Source organism: Xiphophorus couchianus, chromosome 7, assembly GCF_001444195.1.
Source record: "Xiphophorus couchianus chromosome 7, X_couchianus-1.0, whole genome shotgun sequence".
Classification (NCBI taxonomy): domain Eukaryota; kingdom Metazoa; phylum Chordata; class Actinopteri; order Cyprinodontiformes; family Poeciliidae; genus Xiphophorus; species Xiphophorus couchianus.
Window position 1 is genome coordinate 24,591,077 of NC_040234.1, and position 24,855 is coordinate 24,615,931.

General features: G+C 37.5%; 1 protein-coding gene across 7 annotated transcripts; it reads left to right on the forward strand.

The window, feature by feature from the left end:
- Positions 1-1,934: 1,934 nt before the first annotated feature.
- LOC114148088 (oxysterol-binding protein-related protein 6-like) lies at positions 1,935-23,984 on the forward strand. Of its 7 annotated transcripts, none has more exons than XM_028023025.1 (25): positions 1,935-2,057; positions 2,180-2,259; positions 2,406-2,478; positions 3,165-3,354; positions 4,235-4,363; positions 5,129-5,182; positions 5,299-5,412; positions 5,569-5,727; positions 6,228-6,366; positions 6,490-6,608; positions 7,642-7,728; positions 9,032-9,185; positions 9,394-9,527; positions 10,427-10,519; positions 14,151-14,331; positions 14,464-14,538; positions 20,010-20,224; positions 20,299-20,436; positions 20,515-20,578; positions 20,658-20,736; positions 21,568-21,712; positions 21,803-21,953; positions 22,148-22,274; positions 22,369-22,491; positions 23,273-23,984. In XM_028023025.1, the coding sequence occupies exons 4-25, from the start codon at positions 3,235-3,237 to the stop codon at positions 23,379-23,381; spliced, it is 2,709 nt and encodes a 902-aa protein (XP_027878826.1). In that variant the 5' UTR covers positions 1,935-2,057; positions 2,180-2,259; positions 2,406-2,478; positions 3,165-3,234; the 3' UTR covers positions 23,382-23,984. The 7 variants fall into 7 exon arrangements, with proteins under 7 accessions (XP_027878826.1, XP_027878829.1, XP_027878831.1 ...); XM_028023028.1 differs by having other exon boundaries at positions 7,642-7,680; XM_028023030.1 differs by having other exon boundaries at positions 3,165-3,246.
- The last annotated feature ends 871 nt before the right edge of the window (positions 23,985-24,855 follow it).

The window sequence follows — 24,855 nt, forward strand, 5'->3', positions numbered from 1 at the left end:
GTGGCCTTAGGATCTCATCTCTGCTTTTTGCAGACGATGTGGTCCTTCTGGCTTCATCGGGTCGTGATCTGCAGCTCTCGCTGGAGCGGTTGTGAAGAGGCCGGGATGAGGATCAGTGCCTCCAAATCCGAGGTCATGGTCTTGAGCCGGAAAAGGGTAGAGTGCCTTCTCCGGGTCAGGGGGGGTGTCCTGCCTGTCAGGTCTAAATACCTATTAGAGACAATTTTAAACAAACACAAGAAAGACAAGAGAGTTAGATTCTTTGTTTCTCGCGAGGCCAAGTGGAGGAGTTCAAGTATCTCGGGATCTTGTTCACGAATGGGGGAAGAAGGGAGCGGGAGGTCGACAGGCGGATTGGCGCAGCGTCTGCCGTCAAGCGGGCGCTGTACCGGTCCGTCATGGTGAAGAGAGAGCTGAGCCAAAAAGCAAAGCTCTCGATTTACCGGTCGATCTACGTTCCCACCCTCATCTATGGTCATGAGCTTTGGGTCATGACCGAAAGAACAAGATCGCGGATACAAGCGGCCGAAATGGGCTCTCCCTTAGAGATAGGGTGAGAAGCTCAGTCATCCGGGAGGGACTCAGAGTAGAGCCGCTGCTCCTTCACATCGAGAGGAGCCAGTTGAGGTGGCTCGGGCATCTGGTCAGGATGCCTCCTGGACGTCTCCCTGGTGAGGTGTTCCGGGCATGTCCCACCAGGAGGAGGCCCCGGGGAAGACCCAGGACACGCTGGAGGGACTATTTCTCTCGACTGGCCTGGGAACGCCTCGGGATTCCCCCGGAAGACCTGGAAGAAGTGGCCTGGGAGAGGGAAGTCTGGGCCTCCCTTCTGAAGCTGCTACCCCCGCAACCCGACCCCGGATAAGCGGAAGAAGATGGATGGATGGATGGATCCGTCCATCCATCCATCCATTTTCTGTGTATCCTTGTCCCTAGTGGCGTCTGGAGGGGTGCTGGTGTCTATCTCCACCGAGCGTTTTGGGCGAGAGGCGGGGTCACCCTGGACAGGTTGCCAGTTTGTCGCAAATTATTACTATTATTATTATATAATGTCTGAAGATGAGGACTGAAGATTAAATAGGTTTTTTTTGTTCTTATTTTTAATGACATCATTGCAACTAGAATAACAAGATTGGGTTTAAAGTAAAAACTTTGTGTCTAAGAGTCGCATAAAAGTGTCATAAGTCTGCAACAATCAAAATGCACCATACAAAATGTAATTTGTATGAAACCAAACCTCAATGACAACTTCATTTAATATTACATTCTAACCTAATCTAATCCTTTCATATTGCAGGATTGATATCAATATGCAGGAAATACTCCACCCTTCCACAGTGAACATCAGTCTGTCCTCCATTGTGGTTCCACAGTATGATTTCATGGAACGTATGATTGAATCGAAATGATTTTTTCTGTAAGGTGCCTTGGGATGACATTTGTTGTGAAATGGTGCTACAGAAATTAACTGAATTTAATTTAATTGTTTTCTCTGAGCAGGAGTTTGTCATACTCTTTCCAGTTCAAACAAATTGGTGCTTTATTGAGCACAATCGTCAACAACATTCAGTTTAAAGTGAATTCAGGTTTAGCTGAAAACATTGTTTTTCTTTGGTATTTATTTATTTATTTTTAGGTCAGTACAAACATGCTATCGTCTCTATTTCTGGACTTCACATTATATGCCTTGAAAAAGCTCTCTAAACACTTCTCTAAGTTAAAACTGTTCTAATTTTAGAATCTTAAGTTCATTGTTGGCTGCAGTAGTTTTTTTTTTTTTTACCTATGCATCCTATTTTCATTGTTTAGACATATTTTCAATTAAGAAATGTTGAATGGAAAACCTTTTTAGGGTGTGTTTTGCTTGATTATTAAATTTCCAGTGCCTGTTGTTTCCGTAATGTGTCGTCTGATAAAAGATTTGTTCCTTAGCTCGTCATTCTTATGATGGCAGAGTGGATGAGCCTGTCTGGGGAGCTAGATTTTTTTTTCATTTAGCTCCACCCAGATACTTGGTCGCTGCTAGGAAAGACTCTGACAAGCAAGTTTTCACTCAGGTGAGTTAGTGTTTTGTGTAACAAACAAGAAAATGGTAGGTTTTTTTCTCTGCTAAGTTCCTGATTGTTTAAAGTTCTTGCTAAATTCTGACGATTTTATTGTTTGTTGTTTTTGTTCTCAGGAAAACTTGGACAGCTTCTATAAGAGGTGTTCACTCTGAACTAGAGTGGAGGAGCTTGCTAGTTATCTAGATCAGCACAGGTGAGTTTCATTAGTAATTGAAACTTTTGATGGCTGAACTGTCTGCACATCTGTTGATACAACTATGAAGATTATTTTATAGACATCAAGATAATAGAAGACCTCTTGTTCTGTGTCTTTAATATATTATTTTTTTTCCCCCTCAGGACTACTGGGACTACTTAAATATCCTTGTTTCTTAATTAGTGAACCAAAGTGCTGATCTAATAACTTAACTTGGTGAGTAGATCCATTAAATTAACTCCTGTTGATTCCAAAAAATGTGAAACTTTTATTATGCTGTGAAACACCTAAGTTCAAGTGTGACTGAGAATATTCACCTAGGAACAGGGAAAATAAAATACAGTTCTGTAAAACAGCATCTTGCAATTGCTTTGACAAGAACAGGAAAAAGATTGGCATTTTCAAATTACAGTTACAAAAAGTGAAGGGGGAGGGGTTGTATTCGAGTGGTTTTAAGGTAAATCAAGTAATATCCAAGGATGATGTTTACAAAATATAAAAACATTATACATTGAATGTCACTAGAAATAGTTATGTGGATTTAATTTTTTTTTTTTTTTTTTTTTTACAAAATCCGCATTTCTAAGCAAGTTCATGGAAATTAACTTGCATGCAGTGTATTTCCATCATTAATAAAATTGACATTTAAAGAATTTGCTATATCATAATCTAAGTATTATCTGATTTCATCATAAAATTTGCGCAAAAATGTTTTAAGGTAGATTTCAAGTATTTTTTAAATTAATTTGAAACCTTTTTCTGCAATTCCATTGATTTTTGTGTGCCTTTTAAATTGGTGGTATTCTAACCTTTTATTTCAGAGCAGATTTATAGAGATTTTACTTAAAATGTTCTTTTTTTCTTTTCTTTAAATTTATTTATCAAATATTTTTGTTTTTCAGAAGTCTCCATAAAACACGACGAGGTCCAAAAATTGTTTCTCTGCTAATTTATCTTCATCAAATTAAACCAATGGACCATCAGGTGAGCAGTTCCCAGTCTGTCATCAGCTTTGATAAATCTCCTGCCAGCACATTCAAACCATCCCATTCACGGAATAACAGCACAGGTTCATCTAAACATTCAAAACAAGTAAGAAAAATATATGTTTCCTTTGACTTGAACATATTCGTTGAAAGACATGGAACCCAAAAATGCATCTTCTATTTTGTTACAAATAAAAATCTCACTCTAAGATTAATAAACATCTAGTCCACTGTCATCTGTCCAAGTGACATTTATTTCAGAAGGTTTTATGAAGATGCCGTTGCCATTTATTCAGAGTACATATTCTGTTTTAGAGAACATTGTTTTTATTCTGGCAAACCTTGCAAACAAGCTGTATTGGTTCTAAGTGTGCAGCCAAAGCTGTATCCTGCCAACATGTATAGTTTAGCTTTTTTGCAGTTTTACTGAGCTTTGCACAGTGGGAGGTTAGGGTCATTTTCCTATTATGTACACCTCTGGGAATACTGGCTGCTGTCTATATTTAATCTGGAGCATAGTCAATGTAACTTGGGGAAAAGAATGGACTTTTTCCAAGCCATTACCAAACTGCTGGGTAATGGCCTCCATAAGCATGTGTAGGGATTTATTAGCACCATGCTTTCTGCTTACTTCCATAGTATAATGGAACCAGAGAGCATATACTTTGCTTTTTTCCCCCATGACTGCAAATAGATGTAGTATACCAGACTTGCATGTTTATTTTTCATCTGCTGAGATTTAGTCACTTGAGCTGTTCACAACAGAAGCTCTGTAAGATATGATTTGAAAGGTCTCCAGAGCTATAAGGTTTCCAAAGACTGAAGTCTTAACACAATCAGCTGGTACTATTGATGTATTGGTAGCAAAGAACCTCAAAGTGCATCTTCCAAATTGTACTTGAAACAAAATATTGACCCATAATCAATGCAAAGGTTCCACTTTTGTGAAATTCATCATTTCTTCACTCTCTAAATGTTTTTGTTAGGCTCGTAACTGGGAGGTTATGGAAGAAGCTAGTTCTGTTCCTGGTTCCTCTCTGGACCTCAGTATCCCTGGGATCTGTGAGGGTTACCTGATGAAGAGAAGGAAGTACCCACTGAAAGGCTGGCACAAGGTAATCTCTCTAATGGTTGCAATGTGTGTATACAGCTCCTTTTAGTGTCATCTAAGAATATATTGCAATTAAGAAAGCTGAGCCAAATGCATTCAAAAAGGATCTTATTGTAATTTAGGGAAAATAGTAAAAATAAACAGGTTTTCTCAGCTTACAGTAGATATCTAAAGTGTCCATATCACAGGTATATTTTGTTTTTTTGGGGTAAAAGTGCAGTGAGCTGGTTGCATATTTATGCACAGTCATAAAGTAATGCTTTGTTCAGTTTCTGCCATTTAGTGCATTTCTGTTCAGTTACCAAAAATGCTGAGTCTGACTAACCTAAAATCAAGTTTGACACAATTTTTCTGGCATTCATGCATTTGCATCCTTTATGACGTAGCAGAGAAGTTAGAGGATTAAGTTAGACCGATGCTTTATTTATTCTGTGGGAAAAAATTAAAATGTTCTGCAGCTTCTTGGAAACTTGGTTTGTAACTTTTGTGCTGCTCGAGAACCAAGGTATGAAAAAGTGATTTCTAAAAATGTTGTTGGTAATTTTATGACTCTAATACAGCTTGATTTAAATTAGGTCAAAACTTGCATATTTTGTATTTTATGGTAAAATACTTGTCTGACTAGATTCACAAAACTAATAAAATCATGTTGCACTGACACAAAAAGAAAACATGCAAGAGGCTGAGCTGTACATTTTTTTTAGAACACTGAAATTGCTAATCTCAATATTGTTCAGTCATGTTCTGTTGATTCTTTTCTCTCTTTCAGAGGTACTTCCTGTTGGAGCGGGGAGTTCTCAAATACTCAAAAACTCAACAAGATGTGAGTCAAAGCTTCTTGCACCACACTGAATCACATCCATGAAAGGCATTATTGTTTGCTTTTCAATATACTGTAGTCTAGTGGAAAAGATTAGCAAATTTGTTCTTGTGTTTAAGATTCAAAAAGGAAAGCTCCATGGTTCTCTTGACATCAGCATGGCTGTTATGTCTGTGAATAAGAAGTCCAAACGAATAGACCTTGATGCTGGAGACAACCTTTATCATCTTAAGGTACTGAAACATTTGTAACTGAGATATCTAAAATACTAACAACATGCCCCTTTTAAAATGTTTCACCAAAATCTAAATGATTAGCATAGTTTTAAGTTAATCTGGCATTAGTCACTTGCCTCAGGTTCTCTATATTTCTCTCGTTTTCCATGTTAGGCAAAGAGCAGTGATATCTTCTACATCTGGCTGACGAAGCTGAGTGCCCATCGTCTTTTTAGAAAAAATGAAGCAATGAGTGTTCATCGTGGAGTTCTTCATGCTCTCTCCTTGAGCCAGCCAGTTGTGGGCACCATGACCCAACAAAGCCTATCAACTGTGAGTATAAATTATTGCAAAAAGTGATTGTCCCAAAAATAATTTACCTTGGGTCATATATTTACAGTAAATCAGTTGTTAAAATTGCATTGGTATTTTTTTCTTCAGGAGTCAACCCTATATTTATAATCCAACTGGGCTTTATTCAGTTTTGCTGAATGAAGCCCATCTGGGTTAGGTGGTGAATGATTTCTGAAAGGATTCTTGTGTCTAATCATAGCGTTCTTTTTATAAACCTATTGCATTTTGTATTTGGCTTTTCTGGATGGATTTTTATTATAATTCTTGGGTTTGGACATTTTTTTTACATTGGAATAAAGTTTTTGTTTGCAATTTCTTTGTCTTAGTAGTCACAGCAATTAAGTTCCAGTGTTTGTTGCTTTTCAATACATTTTTTTATTCTCTTTATTTTGAGTTTAAAATTTCTATAAGGTCTTAAATATTTTAAAACATGAAAAAGATTTTCTTCTTGGTCTTTAATGTCATGTTTGGTTGTCCAGCCTCCTCACTACCCCAGCTCAACATCAATGGAAGGTCCTGAGATCAGAATCACTGCTCCTCCTGCCTCATATCCGGGGGTAACCAACAAAGTGTCTGCTTGGCTGCAGCAGACCCACAACATTGATGCAACTGCCAATGGTAAAAAACTATGTGTTTTACACCTTCATTAAGGTGAATTGCCAGCAGTGAATATAACGTGGCTTTATTCTTGTACTGGTTACTTTAATCTTTTACCTTTCATACTTCATTCGCTGTAACAAGACCTGGCTCGGAGTCAAGCAGAGCTGACAGAACTGGTTCAACTCATACAGAGACTACAGTGGCTCGAAGGAAGCGTCCCTATCACAAATACTGACCTTGAGATGCGCATCAGCATGCAGGTAAGTACCTTGATCACAACTTGTCAAATTTCCTGTAGTGTTGGTGTGATTGTTTTTGTTTTTTTTGGGGGGGGGGTTACTGGAAAAAGGCTATGTACCAATACATCTTAAAGAAATTAGAACGTTGAAAAAAAGTGCAATATTTCTTGCCAGTCATCTCTGAAAGTGAAAGTCATTGTATAGAGATTCATCACACAGAATAAAATATTTCAAACGTATTTTTTGCAAATTTTGCTGATAGGTAAAGATAACTTAAAATTTAGTGTCTCAGAAAATGAAAATACCACAAACATCAGGCTTCTGAAAAGTTCTGTACATTTCTATTCACTTAATACTCGGTGGGACTCCTCTTGAATAAATTACTGCATCAAAGCTCCGTGGCATAGAGGCCAGCACCCTGTGGTTGTGTGTAGTTGTAATGGAGGCCCAGATTATTTTGATGGCTGCCTTCAGGTCATCTGCCTTGCTGGGTCTGGTATCTCTCATCTTCCTCTTAACAACCCCAGAATTATGTATGTGTGTACATCCCAATCTCTATATGCATGCAATATTCTACTGCATGCATATAGAACAGAGTCTGAGATAAGATTGGTGCACAGCCTTTTAATTGTACAGAAACCATATTGCTTGTAATTGATATTCAAAACCCGAAAAGAAAAGCTTCTAAGAAGTATGCTATATAAGTAAGTTATACAACTGTTTAAAATCATTTCCTTAATTGGTAAAGCTTTTGGCCAAATTAAACAGATAATGCAAAACATATTTTTCGAGATTGCTTGTCTTTTACTTCAATACTTAGGTATTTGAAGCTCAAATACCTAAGTATTTAAAATAGACAATAAAATCTGTCTACACATGTCTGTGTATTGTTTTGTGCAATGTGAAATTAAAGCTGAATCTATCTTCAAAATTCCCTTTTGGGTGAATTACCCTAAATCTACTTTTATGTAATATTAGATACTTTAATAATTTTTTTCCCTGTATATTCAATGTTTTTGAGTAAGAGAAATGATTTGTAGTTTTTGTGTTCAAGAATCTCTTTCTAGAGAAACCCAAGAAGAAGTCAGGGAAGGTGGGTCACTCAAGAACTTTATCCCGTGTTGAAGCCATGGGTGGAATGGTAAGACTTTTAGACATGCATGCTATCTGCAAGGAGGAATCATGCTACAGAAGACCTTTTCAGAACCAATATATTAATTTTATTTTTTCTCCCATTTTAATAGATTCATTCTTTGTCCCTTTCCCCTCCACACTATCTTTTTCTTAAAAGACCTATTATGCAAGATTTTGTTTTTGTACTTCCATTTAGATTTCTACTCCTTCTAAAAACAGTTCATATTCTTAAGGAAAATAAGACAAATACCCAATTATTTTCTGAGAAGAAGTTGATGTTTTTGGTGTCTGTAAAATGAGCCATTTATTAAACCTCCCAATTATTAAGTTATTTTTGTGGTGCTGTTCTGTTAGCTATAGCAACCACAGCCGAGCCCAGCTACTCACTGAGCAACCCAAGAGGAGCTTGGGCAGTTTTAGTCTGTTGGTTTTACTACTCTATGTGCTGCACAATGGCTGATGGAAAGACAAGTGTTTTGTTGTTAACTTACCAACCAGAAGCCACCTGATTGATGGTTGTGCAGGAGGCTGCACTCTTCTGCTTCCGCGTTTGTCTCGAGGTCTAGAATGTATTGTTGTACAAATGCACATCTGTCTGCAGCCATTTTCATGTGTATAAAGTGAGAGTGTGAAGGTTGAGTTGGGGGCGTTAGTGACAAGAGGCCCTAAACCAACATGAGCTGTCCCTCTGATGTACATTCATTCCTGTCTTTTCCAGTACTTGTGTCTACTTCTGCACTCTGCTCTTACTGTTGATCACAATCTGTAAACATCATAGTCCATGGAGACTCCTATAGCTTAACGTTCCTACAGCTTCATTGTCTGACTCATCAGCTTTATTCCTCACAGTTGCCACAGTTCTGCATGTTTCTCTTGTTCTTCAGAATTGGCACCATGAAAACTTTTCCTCCATTTCTAAGGCATCTTTTCATTTAATAGCTAATCAAATGGTTATTTTATCAAGACCAACTGTCTTACCTCTCTTCAAAAAGAAGAGCCAAAAACTATACACATTAGCAATGCTTTACAGGCTTTTTAAATCAGTGTTGTTGCTTTGTAATGGTCTACTTGGTTAGTATTTCTTTTTTTTTTAGTGCAATTGTGCTGGAATCTAGTTAAAATACAAAAAAACACAACTTGGTGTCACAGAATCTTCTAAAATACAAATTGGATGAAGAGAATTGAAGCTTTGCAAAATATGCTTTGCCTGTGGAAATTCACAAATATCTTCAAAACTAATACTGAAACATTTAGAATAAATGGTGATGTTTAGAATACAATCTTATGCTGCCTGTTTTTGTTTTTCCTAGTTTACATCAAGCCATCTGAGTACAAACAATTCCAACATGGCTGCATCAGTCCAGTCCATTCCTGACTATGTTTACTCACAGCTGTCAAACCCTCAAGTAACCTCACCTGAGGCAAAGAAGCTCCACCAAGACATTTGTATGCTTTCACAGAGGGGTAAGAGCTTTTACCTAACTTGTGTCACATAATATATATTTTTGTTTAATGTTCACTGTAACATTTACATTTGTTGCACATTCTACAGAAGTTTGACTGGAGAACATGATTTATTCAAATAGAACAACACATATGAAGATTGTTTTCATATTAATACTTAACTGAAAAAGGCTAGTGTGATTAAAATCTTGTGAATGTTTTGTTGTAGTATATGGTTCTCTGAAGTCCATTCATGAGGTTTTGACCATGGAAAGGGAGAGACTGAGACAGGCTTGGACTAGCCCTGACCTGAGGCAGAACACTTCTCATCAGCTGGCGACACTGTGCACCACATTGTCTGAGGTAACGGGCGCACACAAACTCAGAGCAGATGCATGCTGTAAAACTGTCAAACATGGAAACAGGAAAAAATATTTATATATAGACAAGTAGGACGTGGCTTCCTTTGTGTCTTTGGGGTGGATATTATTACTGTGTGGCTATCATAAGCAGTTCAACAGAAATTATTTTGTCCATCTTAAAATGTATATAGTTTCAGTTGTACTGCTTGTGATAGCCACACAGTATCGGCCCTAAAGACACAAAGGCAGCCAAGCCCTCCTCGTCTCTGGGAGGTTCTGTGTGAAACTGTTCAACAGGTTTGTGCTGTTTCTAGGCAGAACACACCTCTCCCTTTGTTCAAGGAAAGGGAAGAGAAAAAATTGACAGAAATGACTGTGACACATTGAAATGGACCGCCCTCATTTTTCATGTACATGCTGCTGCATGTTGGAATCCTCCATTCTTTGTTTCTGTGACTATGGGCTTTTACTGTTTACCTTATCTGTGTATATGCAGTCAGGGAAAAGCGTATAATTTTAGTTCTGATTTGACATGTCGGGGCACAAAAAAAATCTAGCTTTTATCGGGTTTTAAAATCAAAATTGGGTACATGCAATGTACCCAGTGTACCCAAGTTGAATACAAAAAAGTATAACTGATTAGGTTTTGTACAGTTTACATTCGAAGCTGTCCCTCTCACCCAGTCCTGTTTTGTAAAATCTGTGATTTAGCAGGATGTGCTCTTCTCTTCCAGGGCATTTTTGTTTGTTTGTTTTGGTATAACTGACTTCCAAATTAACACTCACTGCTGAATCTCTTTTGGAGTCTATTTAGTTATTGTTTCTTCTGTGTTTCCTTGACATTTTTCTGCCTGTGTGGGTGCTATGCCTCCATGACTTTGTGTCTACATGCATGTGCAGCTAGACATGCAGTCTCATCTGACCAAAGTCCATTCGGTTTCCCTGTCCTCTGGCTCTACTGAAGATTCCTTCTGCACTGTCTGTACTGATCAGGTTTGTACTGTATTTGGTTAATCTTCAATTTTGGATTTGCTTCTACTCTTTTCATCTCAAAAATCGTTGCTGTGAAAGTAATAGGTATACTTCTTTCTGAGAAGATATTGCTGCATACACACAGCTAAATTTACATGCATGTGAAATTTTTATAGAGCTGGTACAAATGCAACAAAGCAGCATGAAACCTCTTTCAGTGAAAAGTGTTACCGAGACTCCTTATGCCAGTCTGACAACAAAACTGAAGGGAATGATGAAAGATTTGGAGAAAATTAGACATTTTTTCACAATTTGAATATTGTAAAAAATTTAATTTGTCATTTCAGAAAGTGTTTTTGAGCCACTAATTCTTGGAAATTTGACTTAGAACTTGGCACCTGCCCACATTGCCAAAGGTACCAAAAGCTGATTTAGGGATGGTGATTTAGATGTTGTTGCTGTGTTTGATTGGCCAACACCCTGAGGTAAACCCCTGTTGTAAGACTGGAAAAATAAGGTTCCACATGCATGCTGAATTGTATTTGATGACCAAAGGAGGCCCAACCAAGAATTAAGTCCATGGAGATAAACATGCATTTCTGCAGCCATATATATATATATATATATATATATATATACACAGTATATACTGTATATATTATTGACTGAATGCAGTTTAATTTTCAGAGACACTGAACATTTGGTTTTCCTGGTCCAGTCTGTCTGATATGAGCCAGCCCACTGCGTCACTTCAATCGCTGACACATTTTTCTAAGTTGTCTTATATTCATGATCATGACAACAGTGGATAAACGGTTTTATTGGAAAAGTTTAAGTTTTAAGTTGTTTCTCCACCATTAGCACACTGAGCAGCATTGATTGATGGGGCTAAGCTCCTCCTCCTGGCTCTGATTGGTTGTTTTTGGTTGGAGCTGTGCATTTCTTCAGAGAGCAATAGCAGCATAGAGAGAAAGTAGAGGAGATTGATCTTTTCACTGATTAGTTGTCTCATATTACATTGTCACAACATTTTAACAAATATGTAAAAGAAACATTTTTATAAAAAGATGCATAATGCAGCTTTAATTGAACAAAGTATAACGGAAGTCCTCTTGCACTGGGCCTAGTGTTTCGTTTTGTTTTTTCTTAGCCAAAATATGGTCACTCTAGTTTTCATTATGTGAGCCATAATCACCAAAATACCAAATGAGTATTTGAGATGTTTCACTCTTTGTAATTAATCTATTTAATGTTTTACTTTTTTGAAATGAATGCCAAATTTAAATGATTTCATTTCAATGTTTTTTTAAATGTAACCATTTAACCTTTTTAAGTCTGTCTTAACCCTTTAAAGACCGATTTATCAAAAAATAGTCCAAAAATTCTTTTCTTTTTTTTTTTTTTTTAGAACTTTTATCTTTTTATAGCATTGAAACAAAATAAAAGAAAATGGTCATATAGTTTGACAATTTTTATGACATTTGATATTGTAGACTTAGAAATTTTGGCTCACAACAATGTGAATTGTAGAAGGAAAAACAAATATTGCCTATAACATTTAGAAAGTATGGAACACTTGTGTAGTTTTTCTCCTAGTTTTATTTTACCACCAACCTTTTACCATTTGTTTCACATTGTGGTAGGGACCAAAACAGTTTCTGTCCTTGCTCAGATGTATCTTCCATTTTTTTACAGTAGATGTGTGAAAAGTGATTGCCAGTCCAGTTCTTATTTACATGCTGAGTTTCCTGTGTTGGAAAGTGATCATTCTCTCTCAAGAGGCACACTGCAGCTTGGTCTTCTACAGGGTGCCGTTGAAGTCTCTGGAGAGGAAAGTGGTGTACCACAGTTGATTTTGACCTTTCCTGCTTTGTAGAAGTACCAATTAAAGCCTTTTGGGTTGTAGCTTCAGCTAAACTCTTCTTTGAGGTTTCAAGTATTGATGATGGTTACTGTAACAGTATGTCGCCAGATGTATTTCTACCATCTTTGGGATCTGAAGCTGAACTTGAAAAGTGCAGATAGCATATCAAGGAGATCAACACCTCCCATGAACTCATGTGTCAACAATGGCTTGTCTGGGAACCATTTTATGAGTTTTGGAGTGGATGAAAGACTGCATCACGAGGAATGGACAAGAATTAAAGTGGAAGAGGGACAATGAATCAGAACAACAACATAATTGTGAGCTGGTGTAACCAGCAGTGAACCTTATTTCCTCATTTGTTGGCACTGAACTTGTGGACAATGTTCTCCAATCCCCTGGAGCATTTCATCAGTGACAAACTGAATACATTTATTCATGGTTCTCTGTGCCTTCCTCCACACTGGCAATGACATCAACATATAGAGCTTGATATAGACTTTTTCTCCATTTGTATTCTTTGTTTTTCACATTCGTCTTCATTGATTCATTTCTGTGTCCAAAGTCATTGTTGAGACCGCAACTACAATATTGGTCTGAACTACACTTTGATCCTGATAGTCTTTGTCATAGTCACTATCTGAATTTCCTTCATCGTGCATAGCTAGGAGAGTCCAGTCCTCATCTTCTCTTAACTGCTATATGTAGCTTGAATTGCCTTACATTATCATGTTGATGTTTTCAAAGTATTTTTTTTCTTTCTGCTCTTTCTGTTGTCTTTGTCTAGTCTAAAATTGACATAAATTACTAGTCAAGATTATGATTTTAGAGTATCTATTATGAAAGACCCCAGTTTATTTTGACATGACATTTAATGATAATTATTGATTAAACAAAAACTTGTGGCTGAATTGTAACTGGCATGAAATGGATTACTTTATGAAAATGTTACATTACTGTTCAGTGATGACACACCTTAAATACCTGCAGTACCAAATGTGATGGATATATTTTAACATGATTTAACTGGAATATAACAAATGCATTCCTAAGTAATTGTGCATTGTCTCAGAATATAAAACATTAATTCAAAAAAGTGAATAACAATGTATATATTATTATTACCATAACTACTCTAAAATTGGCAAAACCTTCCTGGAAATAAAATTTGTGGCCAATCTCATGGGAGCAGACATTTTGAAAAGAGTAATACTGCTCTACCGCCTGCAGTGCGATGATAATCATGTAGATAGCAGAATATAAGTCTCAAATTATAAGCAATAGGTGGGGGGCACAAAAACGTGTGTAGTAAATATAATATAAATGGTGTAGTAGGGTTAAAATTAAGAATGGGTTGGACGATTTTTATGGCTTCCAGTTAAATCTAAGGTTTGTACCTAAGTGCAAACCTTAGATTAGGCATATGTGATTCACATGAATCACATATGCCTAAATAATGGATCTGTGTATGAAATGATGAGCCCATTGTTTTTTGTGTGTTTTTTATTTACTTGAAGAAAAAATAACAGGCAAGTTAGTTTTTTTGTCTTTCTTTGTGTGAATTTCATTTCACAAGAACCTGATTGCAGAAATCTAATCCTTCTAGTTCCATCCCACCACAGCACTTGTTTTAACCACAGCAGAAAAAGTTACATCCACTTAATGTAAAGCTGCGTCATGATTTCATTTTGTTCATAAGAATCATAGTGATAATCATCAGTCCATCAGTTTTCATTGAATCAAAATTATAATTGAAATAAAAATGGTGACCTGTGATCTTTCCTACAGAGGACACCATCTATGGCTCGTCACAGTCGTCGTGCTCCCTCAGTGGCAGAATCTACAGCAGAATATTTTGATGCCAGTGAGGTGATAATGTGTGAGACCTCCTCAGAGGCAGAGGCGTCAGATGAGTCAGGATTGAGTGACATCACTACTACCAGCAACTCTGAGCCTGAAGAAGGTCACTGTAAGTTTCTTTATTTCCACCCACTCCCTTCTCTAACAAATGCTACTGTTACCATCTATAGCTAATGCATAGATGAGAATAGAACCACAGTATAACATCCCCTCCCTTTAATTTGTTTTCTCTACTTTGTAGCTGCTGCCACTCTAAACTACAGAGAAAGTCTAAAGACAGCAACGGACAAACCCAGTCTGGTGCCCTCAGATACAGGTAACGAGATGACTTCTGTTGCCGTGGTTACAGCTGGCTCATGATATAGATCCATAAAATATGAAACTAAGACCTAAATGTGACTAAATTGGTTGTAAAGGAACTTAATGCAAAGTTTTCAGCAATTCCAATGTAAGACAGGAAAATCTGCAATTGTCACAATTCCTATTTTATTCCCAAAAGATATGGATGCAACAGCAGTTTGACTCACTTTTTAATTGAGTCAAGGTTACAGAAATATTATATCATATTAAAATGTTTATTTATATTATAAAATAGTTCAAGTTTGCTTAATGCTTCATTGCTGACAAGCTGCAGAGGATTCCCGATGTTAAACCAACATATCAGCCTCTTCTTAACGAGTCCATGATGCAGGTAGTGTTAGCCCCCTTTTGGTTTCCAACATTTCTTTTTACGTTTTTGTCATTTGTCAGTGTTTTCAGAACATCAAATCCATTCAAATATTAGTCAAAAAGAACACAAGTAAATACAAAGTGCAGCTTTTAACGGAAGGAAAAAAAAAACTAAACCTCTTGTGGGGGGAAATAAATTCCCCGTAAACCTAAGAACTGGTTGGTCAACCTTACCAGCAACAACTGCAGTCAAGCTTTTGTCTCTTCCAGCTGTTGAGCAATTTTGCTCCACACATCTTTGCACAACTACTGTAATTTGACATTGGAGGGTTTTCAAGCACAAAAGGCTTTTTTTAAGGCCATGCTACAGCATCTGGAGTTCATCTCAGGACTTTGACTAGGGCACTAGTCTTTTTTTTTTTTCAGTGATTTAGACGTGGACGTGCTGGTTGTTTTGGATCATTGTCCTTATGCAGAACTTTTCAACCTGAGGTCAGGAACAGATGGCTGTAGAATCTCACAGATTGTTTGTTCATGCTTCCATTTATCACAACAAGTCTTCCAGGTCCTGAAGCAGCAAAACAGTCCCAGACAATCACTCTACCACTATCATATTTTACTGTTGGCATGATGTTCTTCTGAAATGTGATGTTACTTTTACACCAGATGTAAGGGGACACACACCTCCCAAAGAATTCAGAATTGTTGCCATTTCACAGAATGTTTCCCCAAAAGTCTTGGTAGATTATGAAGATGTTTCTGGGAGAATTGAGACAAACCTTCAGGTTCTTTTTCATGAACAGTAGTTTTCATCTTTGAACTCTACGATGCAGGCCATTTGTGCCCAGACTCTTTCTTATGGTGGATGCATGAACTCTGACCTTAACTGAGACAATGAGGCCAGCAGATCCTTAGATGTTGTTGTGGGGACTTTTGTCTCCTCTTGGATGAGGCGACGCTGAGCTCTTGGTGTAAGTTTGGTTGCCCAGCCTTCTAGGAAGGTTCACCACTGTCTGATGTTTTCGCTGTTTGTGAGTAATGGTTTTCACTGGGGTTTGCTGGAGTGCCAAAGCGTTAAACAGCTTGACAGACCTTTCCATACTAATATATCTCAATTACTTTCTCTCATTTATTCAAAATTTCTGTGGTTCTCAGCACAATGTCTAACTTTTGAGGACCTGCCTCAGCAGAGGCCTCTCCTTTATGAGGCAATTTGTATGTCTGTATGGACTAATAATAATATTAAAATGCATAATAATTTATTTAATAAAGTGATGTCTTTATTGAGAAGAGGTGTGGCAGTGATCAGTGGCTAAGGGTGATTAACCTCAGCTAAGTTATGCAGAGATGGAGAGCTGTAGACAAGTCTCAACCTGTTTTATCCTGCTCTGTGTCGGATTGTTAGGCCTCCATCTTGGTTCCATCTTGTTTGACCTCGATATATTGGGTCAAAGCCAGTTCAAGACTCAAAACTTGACTCCCTTTTATCTTCACCCATATACAAACAACAAATTGAATGTGAATTGAAAGCAACATCAGAGCGCAGCTGTATTCCACCATCTCAGAAAAAATACAATATGATGATTGAACGTTGACAAGACGAAGGAGATGATCGTCGACTTCAGGAAGAACCGGCCCAGCCACGCTCCACTGCTCATCAACAGCTCGGCTGTGGAGGTGGTCAGCAGCACCAAATTCCTGGGGGTGCACATCACAAACGACCTCACCTGGACTGTGAACACCACGTCTCTGGTCCAGAGGGCACAGAAACGTTTGTATTTCCTGCGGAGGATGAGAAGAGCACACCTGCCCCCGCCCATCCTCAAGACGTTCTACAGAAGCACCATAGAGAGCATTCTGACCAGCTGCCTCTCTGTGTGGTGTGGAGGCTGCAGCGCCTCCGACTGGAAGAACGTGAGGAGAGTGGTGCGGACAGCAGAGAGGATGATTGGGGCCCCCCTTCCCTCCATTCAGGACATTTCATCCCAGCGCTGCGTGTCCTGAGGCCGAAACATCGTCAGTGACCCCTCACACCCCCACCATGGACTGTTCTCCCTGCTGCCCTCTGGAAAGAGGTTCTGCAGCATCCGGTGCAGGTCCACCAGGTTCCGAAACAGCTTTTTCCCACTTGCCATCAGACTGCTGAACTCTTAACTGGACTGCACTCAAAAACTGGTCTCCACTTCATACCTTGCGCATGTACAGAGCTAAATAACTTCCATTTTACTGTCAGTCCTGCACTTTATATTTTATATTCATATTTTATACTGTATTTTATTTTATTCTGGAGTAACCTCACAACATTGGAACCTCAAAACAATGTCCTGAGCCGTATGCAACGAAATTCCGTTCTGTATACACCCTGTGCACGCAAAATGACAATAAAGTCAGTCTAAGTCTAACATTGCTAATGACCTTGAAATCCTGTTGTACAGTATGTGACTGTTTACAACACCAAATGGCAAATGCTCCTGTCATTTAAGAGTATGTTTATTAATTTGTGGTCTAGCTTTTGCTGATCAAAAACCAGACCACAGAACTATTAGATTTTCTTTTAAAAACATGCAGAATTTGAAGAAAGGAAAGGGGGGAAAAATATGCAGAGCAACTTTGTAATTTTTCCACCATCAGGATTAACAATGTGAACTTGCAAAGTGAGTGGAATGACATCTAGTTTTACTAGGCATTTGTAATGGACATAAGGAAAAGTGAGCAGCACTGCCTCATTGACTAACATCAACCTTTGGGCAAAAGTGACAACTAATCAGAGTTCAAATACTTATTTAACCCCTAAAGCCTGAGCATTGCTGGAAGCAGGGCAATTCAGCACATCCACCTACAAAATCAGTTTCAAAGAAAAAAACAAACAATGGAAATATATGCTAAACCTGCATACCTGAAAAAACACGCAGCAATACTAATTTAGCCACACATGTAACCTTTTAAGGCACAAACTTTGCTCTTTCCAAGTTTATCAATGTTACTGCTATAGAAACAAAATTTACTGAGCCAGCAGCCGATGAAGAGGGAAGATGAAGCTTCTTTCATCAAGCCAAAAACATACATTCACTCTTACCGTCAAAGTTTTATGGTCATAATCCATGTCCATCTCTTGTCCATGTGTAACAGTGATTCTTAACCGTTTTCGGCTTTTTCTGTGTCTTGTTCACAACATGATTTTTGGAAATTCCATAGATATTGATGGTTTTAGGAATTTCTCCTTTATGAGGCAATTTGTATGTCTGTATGTACTAATAATATTAAAATGCCTAATTTATTTCTAGGATATGCGTTTAGGAACAGTAAGCTTTTTTAAATATCTGATACTTTGCATTGCTTTTATTCAGATGATCATATATGAATTTTTTTAATGACAAATCTTCATTAGCTTACTCTTACAGATTTTTTTAATCATACCACGATTGTGCAATGTAAGCTGATTAATTTAGACAATGTGTGCCAATGTATGACAGCATTTAATAACTTAAATATTACTTTATTGTGACAATTAGTTTAACAACTAGAAGGAGTTTTGGTTTCGAAATGGTCTTAGGTTGGCCTCGGCCTTAAAGGGTGCGATCCTGGTCCGAACCGATTTTGACTCTCTGCAGTTGCCTTGACAAGGAAGGGGCAATCACTCTTTTCACACTGGGTAAAGGAGGCTTGATTTATTTTTTTTCTCCTTTTAAAAATTAGCACATTTATTTAAAAACTTTTTTTTGTTTTCACTTGTGTTGTCTTTGACTAATACATAAATTGATTTATTTCTGAAACGCTCGAGAGACAAACATGCAGAAACATAGTAATTCTATATTTTTGTGGTTTTGACCAAGCAAAACTGTGAGGTCTGAAAAATTATCTTTGCAGTAGACATATCAAAATGCTTAACATACTTTCAATTTTTCAACCAAAAATTAAAATGAAATACAAAATGGTGAGATATTTGCATGCTGACATACTGATATTTGTGTGCTTGCTGACAAATGGAAAATAGGTTTTAATCTAAAGTCTTTCTAAACAGGATGTGTGCTCACAGCACTTTGAATATAGATAGATATTCAAATGTCATCTACAGATAAAATTGCCTTACAGAAAATACTCTCTAGTTTGGAGATGAAGTTCAGTTAAATTCTTTTTTGTTTTTGCCAAAGAAAAAATGTTAGCTATGCAGTAATTGTAATTTCAAAGCAGAAGTGCACTTGGAGCATGCAAATGACAAACTGAGTTTAATGTGGATACAGAAATGTCTTTGCACATGTACTATACAAGGCCAGATGTTTTTCCCAGGTAGCATTCAGGTAATTCCAATTGTTACAAAATATTCTTACCTGTCAGTAGATGGTGCAAAAATGTCCATACCTTTAATTGTTATGGTTTTGGTTACTACACGGCTACTTAAACAGTTTGTTAGCTTGTTGGTCATTTGGTATAAATAACTTATTCATTGGAAAAATTTCAAATTTTCAAATTTTACTTCTGTTTTCAAATAAAAGTAAAATTTTATCTGAAATTTTACCTGAAAGTTGGTCTGTATTTTTATATCACAGTTGATCCCTAGCAACAAAAGTAATTAGAAGATCTTTTGTAAACTGTGAAAATGTATTTTCTCTGAAAATGAAGTAACTTTTTGGAAGTCTAAGTATGAATGAAAACATACTTAGAAAACATACTTAAACACATTTGGTTCAATCTTGCATGAAATTAGTTTTGTCTCGTTAGAAATGGCTCCACAAATTCCCCAGCTATTTCAAAACACCTTCCTCAATTGGCTGACTTCATCATAGAGGTATGAAATTTGTAGAACTTCCCAAGACCTATGTAGATGCTGCTACAGACAACAAAATGCAGCAAGCATTGTTTCATATGAACTACTACTGAAGTAACACTAAACTGCTCTGAACAATTGAAAATAATGAAAATGCTACTTTTGCTTCTATCCAAAAGCAGTAAAGTCATGAGAAAGTTTAACCTGTTCGGCTGTTAATCTTAATACCATGACTGGAGGTCCAACAATTTGTCAATGTAACTGAACTTTTTTTTTTCCAATTACATTTTTCGTTTTGAGTAGCCCTTTGTAAGTCATTGCCTACCTGCCATTCCTGTCTTCCAACATTCCAGGGCGTCGCACCACTCTTCCTTCCCCCTGCGCAGACAACAGTCACATTGGCATTATGACCATCCTGTACAATAACATTGGCAAGGACCTGTCCAGAGTGTCAATGCCAGTGGCTCTTAATGAGCCACTGTCTTTGCTTCAAAGACTTAGTGAAGAGCTAGAGTACTCTGAGCTGCTGGACATTGCCAATAATACTGATGACCCATATCAAAGAATGGTGAGTTCAGTTTTCTTTGATTCATGAAAGTAGATGATAGCCTATTGATGATTAATAGCTCTAAATGTTCCTAGGTGTATGTGGCAGCGTTTTCCATTTCTGGGTATGCCTGGGCATCTTGGAGAAATCGCTACAAACCATTCAACCCCGTCCTTGGAGAAACCTACGAGAATCACAGGGAAGACAGAGGATTCTACTACATCAGTGAACAAGTAATAATCAGTAAAGTGATAACTGACTTACTGTCTCTTTAAGAAAAGATTAAAATGCTGTTTTTTATATTTTATTAGGTTAGCCATCATCCACCAATCTCAGCATGTCATGCAGAGTCAGAAAATTTCACTTTCTGGCAAGGTAGGAGCTGTGTATTTATTGTTTGATAAATATACCTGACATATTGAGTAAACAATTTTTTTTTAATCTCTGTTCATAGATCAGAGATGGAAAAACAAGTTTTGGGGAAAGTCGGTGGAGATAATCTCCTCTGGTCTGGTCAACGTTACGCTCCCAAAGTGAGTCACAGCCGATCAGAAATTTGACCAACTAAAATGACCCTACATGACTGTTTGTTTGAAACCAACAACTAACAGGTAGAACTGCAGAGCTTCCGCTTGCATTCATCACCTGTCCTGCCATTTGAAATGACTAGCTATATATTTGAGTTTATAAAGTTCAGTTTTAGAACAAAGCATTAAAAGGTTTGTAACATTCTGGTGTGAGTACACAAATTGGTTTAAAAAGATCTTGATCATTTTTATTGGTGGTTAGTTGTGAGCCGACAAGGAGGGCCACATCTAGCAGAGGCAAGAGTAGGTTTCCATATTCTCATGGGTCGAATATCCTTAGTAGTATATTAGATTTCTTTTAACAAAGCTTTACTAACACTGCATCAGATTTTTTTTTTTCTGAATGACCAGAATCTGCTAAATTTACAGGCAACTGCTGTGTGAAGTTTACTTGAAGGCTTTTCAGAAAGAAACAAAAGGTCTTGTCACAACATAAGGAAAAGGTGTGTGTGGGGTGGGGGGATAGTGACAAGGGGTCACATCTGAAGATGGCTGACCTCTCATTGTAGCTCCAAAACCTGGCATAAAAAAACCAAAAAGAATAGTGATGATAAAATCTTGGCTCAAGTCTGAGCTCATATGATGAAAACGTTTGACTTGGCAGGTAAGGAGCAAGACATGAAGGACTCTGAAACTTTGATTAAAGCTGGCTGCACTTTTAAACCTAATGGATCCACTGTGCAGCATCTTAGTATTAGATGCACATTTTAGGCAAAATGTACATGAAGTCAAAAATGTTGTAGGAATATTAATAACAACCAAATTAAATGCACGTAGGTATGGGGATCACTATGAGTGGAATAAGGCCGTCACCTGCATCCACAATGTACTGAGCCAACAGCGCTGGTTGGAGCATTATGGGGAGGTGGTCATCAGAAACACAAAGAGTGATGAGTGCACCTGCAAGATGACCTTTGTCAAGGCAAGATGTTGTCATGTATGCACTTTTCTGCTTCCTGTAACTGACTCTAGCTGTGACTTATCAGATTTCTCTTTCTTCTTGTTCCTTTAGTCTCGGTATTGGAGCTCAGAGAGCAGTAAGAATGAGATCCAGGGAGTTGTTCTGGACCGGGCTGGAGAGGTGGTTCATCGTTTTGGAGGCTTCTGGCATGAAGGCATTTTCTGTGACACTATGGCCACACCAACATGCATCTGGAAACCTAGTAAGAACCAACTGTTTGCAATACAGTCTTGAAAATGTGGTGAAAGTACTATTAGAGCTATAAAGAGATATTTAGACAACTTTAACCTCCTACTTAGTGCTTCTTTCAAGAAAGATTGAACTAAACACATTTTCATTTATCAAACTTGGTTAATTCTTACAGTCTACCATGTTTGGTTTTTTTTTTTTGTCCAGATGTACAGCCTGATGACCACTTCCAGTACTATGGTTTCTCACGCTATGCCAGAGAACTAAATGAAATGACTGCGGACTTGGAATTCCTCCTGCCCCCTACAGATGCACGCTTCCGCCCAGACCAGAAGTAACGAGGAACTTTTATATTTCATTTTAAAACATATATTGTTTAAGTTCTTTTCTGCAGTTTGACAACCTCCATTCCACTCATTGTCATACAGGCTCTTGGAGGAGGGGAAAGTGGCTGAGGCGGATAAAAAGAAAGATCAGGTGGAAGAAAAGCAAAGGGAGAGGAGGAAGGAAATGGCCAAGAGAGGAGAGGAGCACATCCCCAGGTTCTTCAGGTTAGAAACAAAAATTCTAATTTATAATCATTCAAGTTTAGTTTATTTATTAATGACAACTAGTACCAAAGGATTGTAATGAAACAGAGAAAAATAAACAAATGCAATTTAGACATTAGAGTTCAGACCTGTAGCCTTGAAGACTGTTCAGTATTTTAAGACGAGGAAAAGGGCAAGTATCTGTTTCAGCTGCTAGGTTGTAACTAGATTTTAAGCATAGTTTCAAAATATAAAGATTCAACATACAATCTTAATAACCTGTGCTCTCCTAAAGCAAACTGGATTGTTTTCTTTTTTCTTTGGGTCATATTAGAATGCATGGATTTTTCATATTCTACAATGCTGAGGCCTAATATGTGTTATAGGTGTTTTGTCCAGGGCCCAAGAAAGGGAGACAAAACCACTAATTTAAATTATGTTGTCAGCAATTTACAAATTCCAATCAGGTTGTTTTATAAGCTGTTAAAAAAATCAAGACCCAGAAATAATAGTAATAAGAATTTGGAGTAGCCCCCCCCTTTTTTTTTTAAATTGCCAATACTTTCTTGATGTGAATATTTACCCATAGATGTTAAGAAAGTTGCTTCATGTGATTAAACTGACACCTCAGTCTGTCGTCAGAAGGATGTAGAAAACATCTTCATGAGTTTTTGACATGAAAGGGAAAAAAACCCTTTATTCTCTGATCCGAACAAAGATTTTAATACAATGTCAATATTGGGAATTCATTATAGTTAAGATTATTCAAATTCCCTGACGAGTTAGTGTTTCTGTTTTCCAGAAATGTGCTTGATGAGGCTGGCAGAGAGGTGTGGCTATACAATGGAACTTACTGGAAGATTCGCCAAGATCCAGGTTTTTCAAAGACTGAAAATCTAAACCTGTGGTAGACGTGTGAAGCTGGCCTAAATCCCATGGGACATGAAATAAATCCAGTGAGGCACATCACTGTGAGGCTCTGTAGACTAACGAAGACTGTGTGTTCCCTCTATTACATTTAGAATCAGGATAGTATGACTGTTTATAAAAACATGAATTAATCTTTTGTATAAAACTTAGAGGGGAGATGCAACAATGAAACCAATTAACCAAATCATATTTTGTTTGAACCGTCTGTAAAGGAGCATTGTTTTCACTTAACTTGTCTCTACCTTTATGTCTGATCTTAATCGTATTGAACACATTTTACTTTCAAGTTTAACATGGCTAGGGAAGGATAGTTACATCACAGCAGAATCTGCTGAGCTGCACTATTTTGTTTCTCCTTCAGTGAATCCTGCAAATATATATAAGGGTGACATGTATTATTTTATTTCATTTGGTTGTGGAATTGTGATCTTTTTGTGGTAATTTGGGTTATGTTGTATATATTCAAGCCTTATTAGTTCTTTTGCTTGAATTAAATGAAATACTAGAATTCTATGTAACACATTTACTCTTAGTTGTTGCAGCTTTTACCAAAGTTAAAATTTTGCAAAAAACCTGAAAAATCTCTTCTTGTGTGTTTCACTTTGTTTTTTTGGGTTATTTGTTTTTATTATTATTCATCCAAAATAAACAATCCTATAATCTTATCTGTTCTGCCTTTCTGTGAGCTTTTTAGTTGGTTCTCGATGAGGGAGGGATAAACATAACTTGCAGTATAATTTTTCAAAATATGCCAAGTTAACATATGCTTCAGTTAACAAATAAAGACTCACAGTATTTTAAGTGACTTTCAGTCTGGGTCTAGACCACAGGTGTCAAACTCCAGTCCTCAAGGGCTGCAGGCCTGCAGTTTTTAGATGTGCCACAGATACAAAACACTGGAATGAAATGGCTTAATTACCTCCTCCGTGTGTACATCAGTTCTCCAGAGCCTTAATGACCTAATTATTCTATTCAGGTGGTGCAGCAGAGACGTGTCTAAAAGTTGCAGGACACCAGCCCTTGAGGACTGGAGTTTGACACCCCTGGTCTAGAGCCTTAAATTTTTGTAAAGGTGTAGCAGAGATTAGATCAGTGACGCTGGATCAAACTCGTATCTAAGCATTTAGAATCTTAACTTCTATGGGTCTCAACAGATTTGAGAAAAAACACTTTTCTTATTCATTGCTACTTACTAGTCATTTTTTTGTGCGCAGCTTGCACACAAAAAAATTTTTAACCACATTTTACTGTAACTTTGCTGAACCCCCCCAAAATTGCTCGTAAAAAACGTCCCTGTTCATTGCACCCCAGAATTATGACATGGGATTTCCTCCCTTGCATATATACAAACATTAGCCATGAACGCCGGGTTTCTTTGAATCAAATCGTACAAATCTCTCTTTCAACCAATTTCTTGTGAAAGAAAAACTGCTAGTCTTCTCCTTGGCTAACATT

What these genes read in the sequence shown, in the direction of transcription:
- LOC114148088 (XM_028023025.1), top strand. Translation starts at nt 3,235, where the DNA reads ATGGACCATCAGGTGAGCAGTTCCCAGTCTGTCATCAGCTTTGATAAA. An exon ending in ACTCAAAAACTCAACAAGAT is followed by an intron (nt 5,183 to 5,298) that starts GTGAGTCAAAGC and finishes CTTGTGTTTAAG; the next exon opens with ATTCAAAAAGGAAAGCTCCA. An exon ending in TTGAAGCCATGGGTGGAATG is followed by an intron (nt 7,729 to 9,031) that starts GTAAGACTTTTA and finishes TGTTTTTCCTAG; the next exon opens with TTTACATCAAGCCATCTGAG.